General features: G+C 55.8%; 1 protein-coding gene across 1 annotated transcript in view; it reads left to right on the top strand.

Moving 5' to 3' along the window:
* LOC103611412 (RNA polymerase II subunit A) overlaps positions 1 to 6,211 on the top strand; it is a gene marked incomplete at its 5' end in the record, with an annotated part of 39,592 nt that overhangs the window by 21,808 nt on the left and 11,573 nt on the right. Inside the window, 2 exons of the mRNA XM_017727188.1 lie at positions 3,089 to 3,294; positions 4,743 to 4,967. Coding sequence (XP_017582677.1) covers positions 3,089 to 3,294; positions 4,743 to 4,967 — 431 coding nt within the window. The remainder of the gene's footprint in view (positions 1 to 3,088; positions 3,295 to 4,742; positions 4,968 to 6,211) is intronic.

Here is a 6,211-nt window from a genome sequence, read left to right on the forward strand (position 1 = left end):
ACCATTTGTCCCCAAATTTTGGCCACTGACCCCCAGTTTTGGGGTTCTGACCCCCAATTTTGACCGCTGACCCCCCTTTTTTTGACCCCTGACCCTCCTTTTTTTGGCCACCGACCCCTCAATTTTTGGGGTTCTGCCCCCATATTTTGACCACTGCCCTTCCCATTTTTGACCACTGACCCCCATTTTTGACCACTGACCCCCAAATTTTGACCACTGACCCCTCAACTTTTGGGGTTCCGCCCCTGCATTTTTGACCACTGACCCCTCAATTTTTTGGGGTTCTAACCCCCAATTTTGACCACTGACCCCTCAATTTTGGGGGTTCTGCCCCCCATTTTTGACCACTGCCCCCCATTTTTGACCACTACCCCCCAAATTTTGACCACTACCCTCCAAATTTTGACCATTGATCCCCAAATTTTGGCCACTGACCCCCAGTTTTGGGGTTCTGACCCCCCATTTTTGACCACTACCCCCCAAATTTTGACCATTACCCTCCAAATTTTGACCATTGATCCCCAAATTTTGGCCACTGACCCCCAGTTTTGGGGTTCTGACCCCCCATTTTTGACCACTACCCCCCAAATTTTGACCATTACCCTCCAAATTTTGACCATTGATCCCCAAATTTTGGCCACTGACCCCCAGTTTTGGGGTTCTGACCCCCCATTTTTGACCACTACCCCCCCAATTTTGACCATTACCCTCCAAATTTTGACCATTGATCCCCAAATTTTGGCCACTGACCCCCAGTTTTGGGGTTCTGACCCCCCATTTTTGACCACTACCCCCCAAATTTTGACCATTACCCTCCAAATTTTGACCATTGATCCCCAAATTTTGGCCACTGACCCCCAGTTTTGGGGTTCTGACCCCCCATTTTTGACCACTACCCCCCAAATTTTGACCATTACCCTCCAAATTTTGACCATTGATCCCCAAATTTTGGCCACTGACCCCCAGTTTTGGGGTTCTGACCCCCCATTTTTGACCCCTGACCCCCCAAATTTTGACCACTACCCCCAAAATTTGACCACTACCCTCCAGTTTTGACCACTGACTCCCCATTTTTTACCCCAAGGTTCTGGAGGGATTTGGGACCCCTTTGACTTCCCGAGAAGGTTCTGGGGGGATTTGGGACCTTTTTCACCTCCTGAGAAGGTTCTGGGGGCATTTGGGGTCTCCAGTGACCTCCCAAGAAGGTTCTGGAGGGATTTGGGACCCCTTTGACCTCCTGAGTAGGTTCTGGAGGGATTTGGGACCCCTTTGACTTCCCGAGAAGGTTCTGGGGGGATTTGGGACCTTTTTCACCTCCTGAGAAGGTTCTGGGGGGATTTGGGACCCCTTTGACCTCTCAAGAAGGTTCTGGGGGGATTTGGGACCTTTTTGACCTCCTGAGAAGGTTCTGGGGGCATTTGGGGTCTCCAGTGACCTACCAAGAAGGTTCTGGAGGGATTTGGGACCCCTTTGACTTCCCGAGAAGGTTCTGGGGGGATTTGGGACCTTTTTCACCTCCTGAGAAGGTTCTGGGGGGATTTGGGACCCCTTTGATCCCCCAAGAAGGTTCTGGAGGGATTTGGGACCCCTTTGACCTCCCAAGAAGGTTCTGGGGGGATTTGGGACCCCTTTGATCCCCCAAGAAGGTTCTGGAGGGATTTGGGACCCCTTTGACCTCCTGAGAAGGTTCTGGGGGGATTTGGGACCCCTTTGATCCCCCAAGAAGGTTCTGGAGGGATTTGGGACCTCTTTGACCTCCTAAGAAGGTTCTGGGGGGATTTGGGGTCTCCAGTGACCTCCCAAGAAGGTTCTGGGGGGATTTGGGACCCCTTTGATCCCCAAGAAGGTTCTGGTGGGATTTGGGACTTCTTTGACCCCCCAAGAAGGTTCTGGGGGGATTTGGGGTCTCCAGTGATCCCTCAAGAAGGTTCTGAGGGGGTTTGGGACCCCTTTGATCCCCCAAGAAGGTTCTGGAGGGATTTGGGACCTCTTTGATCTCCCAAGAAGGTTCTGGGGGGATTTGGGACCCCTTTGATCCCCCAAGAAGGTTCTGGAGGGATTTGGGACCTCTTTGACCTCCTAAGAAGGTTCTGGGGGGACTTGAGGGCACCAGGAAGGTTTTGAGGACCCTCAGGAAGGTTCTGGAGGTGCTTGGACCTCAAGAAAGCCCTGGGGGACTGGGAGGACCCCCAAGAAAGTTCTGAGGGGTATTTCGGCTCCCTCGGGAAGGTTCTGGAAGTTCATGGGGTCCCTCAGGAAGCTTTGGTGGGTTTGGGGTTGCTCAGGAGGGTTCTGGAGATCCTTGAGGACCTCAGGAAAGTTCTGGGGGTTCTTGAGGACCTCAGGAAGCTGAGATGGGTTTGGAGTCCCTCAGGAAGGTCCTTGAGTTGCCCAGGAAGGTTCTGGAGGTACTTAAACTCTCCAAGAAGGTTCTCGAGGTTCTTGAGTCCCTCAGGAAGCTCTGATGGGTTTGGGGTCCTTCAGGAAGGTTCTGGAGGTTCTTGAGTCCCTCAGGAAGCTCTGATGGGTTTGGGGTCCTTCAGGAAGGTTCTGGAGGTTCTTGAGGACCTCAGGCAGCTCTGATGGGTTTGGGGTCCTTCAGGAAGGTTCTGGAGGTTCTTGAGTCCCTCAGGAAGCTCTGATGGGTTTGGGGTCCTTCAGGAAGGTTCTGGAGGTTCTTGAGGACCTCAGGAAGCTCTGATGGGTTTGGGGTCCTTCAGGAAGGTTCTGGAGCCCCAGGAAGGTTCTTTGGATCCTGGTTGACCCCAGGAAGGTTCTGGAAGTCCTGGTTGACCCCAGGAAGGTTCTGTTGGTCCTGGTTGACCCCAGGAAGGTTCTGGAGATCCTGGTTGACCTCAGAAAAGTTCTGGAGGTCCTTGAGTCCTTCAGGAACATGAGATGGGTTTGGGGTCCTTCAAGAAGGTTCTGTGGATCCTGGTTGATCTCAGGAAGGTTCTGGAGGTCCTGGTTGACCTCAGGAAGGTTCTGGAGGTCCTGGTTGACTCCAGGAAGGTTCTGTGGGTTCTGATTGAGCCCAGGAAGATCCTGCAGATCCCCATCCCCACTGTTGACCCCGCTGTCCCCTCAGGGGTGAAGGAGCTGAGCCGCAAGCTGGTGATCGTCAACGGGGAGGACCCTCTGAGCCGGCAGGCGCAGGAGAACGCGACGCTGCTCTTCAACATCCACCTGCGCTCCACCCTCTGCAGCCGCCGCATGGTCGAGGAGTTCCGCCTCAGCGGGGAGGCCTTCGACTGGCTGCTGGGCGAGATCGAGTCCAAGTTCAACCAGGCCATCGTGAGAACGGGCTTTGGGGTCGTTATTGGGGGGTTTGGGGTGGATTTGGGGGTGTGCGGGGTCAGGATTTGGGGTGTTTGGGGTGGATTTGGGGGTGTTCGGGGTCAGAATTTGGGGTGTTTGAGGTCAGGATTTGTGGTTTTGGGGTCATTTCTGGGGGTTTGGGGTCAGGATTTGTGGTTTTGGGGTCATTTCTGGGGGTCTGGGGTCAGGATTTGGGGTTTTGGGGCTGTTTGGGGTCAGATGTGGAGGTGCCTTGGATGGGCTGCTGGGCGAGATCGAGTCCAAGTTCAACCAGGCCATCGTGAGAAGGGGTTTGGGGTCATTCCTGGGGAGTTTGGGGTGGATGTGGGGGTGTTTGGGGTCGGTATTTGGGGTTTGGGGTCAGGATTTGTGGTTTTGGGGTCATTTCTGGGGGTCTGGGGTCAGGATTTGGGGTTTTGGGGCCGTTTGGGGTCAGATGTGGAGGTGCCTTGGATGGGCTGCTGGGCGAGATCGAGTCCAAGTTCAACCAGGCCATCGTGAGAAGGGGTTTGGGGTCATTCCTGGGGAGTTTGGGGTGGATGTGGGGGTGTTTGGGGTCGGTATTTGGGGTTTTGGGGTCAGGATTTGTGGTTTTGGGGTCATTTCTGGGGGTTTGGGGTCAGGATTTGGGGTTTTGGGGCTGTTTGGGGTCAGATGTGGAGGTGCCTTGGATGGGCTGCTGGGCGAGATCGAGTCCAAGTTCAACCAGGCCATCGTTATTGGGGGTTTGGGGTCATTCCTGGGGAGTTTGAGGTGGATTTTGGGGGTGTTTGGGGTGGATTTGGGGGTGTTTGGGGTGGATTTATGTGTTTGTGGGGGTGTTTGGGGTGGATTTAGGGGTTTGGGGCTGTTTGAGGTCAGATGTGGAGATGCCTTGGACTGGTTTTTGGGGGATACTGAGTCCAAGTTCAACCAGGTCATCGTGAGAAGGGGGTTGGGGTCACTCCTGGGGAGTTTGGGGTGGATTTGGGGGTGTTTGGGGTCAGGATTTGGGGTTTTGGGGTCAGGATTTGTGGTTTTGAGGCCGTTTGAGGTCAGATCTGAGCTTTTAGGACCCAATTGGGATCATTTTTGGTTTCCACACCGACAATTCTTTTGAAGCCACATCTGAGGGGGCTTTGACTCCACCTCAGGGATGCTTTTGGGGTCAGACCTGGAACATTGCGGTGTCCCTGTCCTCACAGGCCCACCCTGGGCCGACAATTCGGGGTCAAATCTGAGCTTTTTAGGCCCAGATTGGCATCACTTTTTGGCTTCCACACCAACAATACCTTTGAAGCCACATCTAAGGGGGCTTCATCTCCAACCGAAGGAGAACTTTCGGGTCAGATCTGAGGTTTTAGACCCAGATTTGGAGAATTTTGAGGTTGGGTTTGGAGTTTTAGGACCCGATTTGGGACATTTCGGTGTCTTTGTCCCTTCAGGCCCACCCTGGCGAGATGGTGGGCGCTCTGGCCGCTCAGTCCTTGGGCGAGCCGGCCACTCAGATGACCCTCAACACCTTCCACTACGCCGGGGTGTCGGCCAAGAACGTCACGCTGGGTGTCCCCCGCCTCAAGGAGCTCATCAACATCTCCAAGAAGCCCAAGACGCCGTCGCTCACCGTGTTCCTGCTGGGCCAGAGCGCCCGCGACGCCGAGCGCGCCAAGGTGGCACCTTGGGGACACCTTGGGGACACCTTGGGGACACCTTGGGGACAGGGAGGACTTGGGATTCTGGGGGGTCGTGGTGGTGTGGGGTGGTCTGGTGGTGGCCCTGTGGGTTTTGTGTCCTCACAGCTCCGTGGTGGCCCCGTGGTCTGGGAGCACAGGATGCTCGCCGGGTCCTGCAGGTCCCCTTGGCCACTCACTGTCCCCTGATTGTCCCCAGTGTCCACCCAGGACATCCTGGGCCACCTGGAGCTCTCCATGTTCTCCATGGTCCCTCACTGTCCCCTGACTGTCCCTGTGTCCCCTGACTGTCCCCGTGTCCCCCCAGAACATCCTGGACCACCCGAAGCTCTCCATGTTCTCCATGTCCCCCCAGGACATCCTGGAGCTCTCCATGTTCTCCATGTCCCCTGACTGTCCCCGTGTCCCCAGTGTCCCCCCAGGACATCCTGGACCACCTGAAGCTCACCATGTCCCCAGGACATCCTGGACCACCTGGAGCTCTCCATGTTCTCCATGTCCCCTCACTGTCCCCATGTCCCTGTGTCCCCTCACTGTCCCTGTGTCCCTCCAGGACATCCTGGACCACCTGGAGCTCTCCATGTTCTTCATGTCCCCCCAGGACCTCCTGGGCCACGTGAAGCTCACCATGTTCTCCATGGTCCTTCACTGTACCCGTGTCCCCTGACTGTCCCTGTGTCCCCCCAGAACTTCCCTGACCACCTGGAGCTCTCCATGTTCTCCATGTCCCCTGACTGTCCCCGTGTCCCCGGTGTCCCCCCAGAACATCCCTGACCACCTGGAGCTCTCTATGTTCTCCATGTCCCCCCTAGGACATCCTGGGCCACCTGAAGCTCTCCATGTTCTCCATGTCCCCTCACTGTCCCAGTGTCCCTCCAGGACATCCTGGATCACCTGGAGCTCTCCATGTTCTTCATGTCCCCCCAGGACATCCTGGAACTCTCCATCTTCTCCATGTCCCCAGGACGTCCTGGACCACCCAGAGCTCTCCATGTCCCCCTAGGACATCCCTGACCACCTGGAGCTCTCCATGTTCTCCATGTCCCTGTATCCCCTCACTGTCCCTGTGTCCCCCCAGGACCTCCTGGGCCACCTGGAGCTCTCCATGTTCTCCATGGTCCTTCACTGTCCCCATGTCCCTGTGTCCCCTCACTGTCCCCGTGTCCCCCCAGAACATCCCTGACCACCTGGAGCTCTCCATGTTCTCCATGGTCCCTCACTGT

Source organism: Corvus brachyrhynchos, unplaced genomic scaffold (assembly GCF_000691975.1).
Source record: "Corvus brachyrhynchos isolate BGI_N302 unplaced genomic scaffold, ASM69197v1 scaffold1290, whole genome shotgun sequence".
Taxonomy (NCBI): Eukaryota; Metazoa; Chordata; class Aves; order Passeriformes; family Corvidae; genus Corvus; species Corvus brachyrhynchos.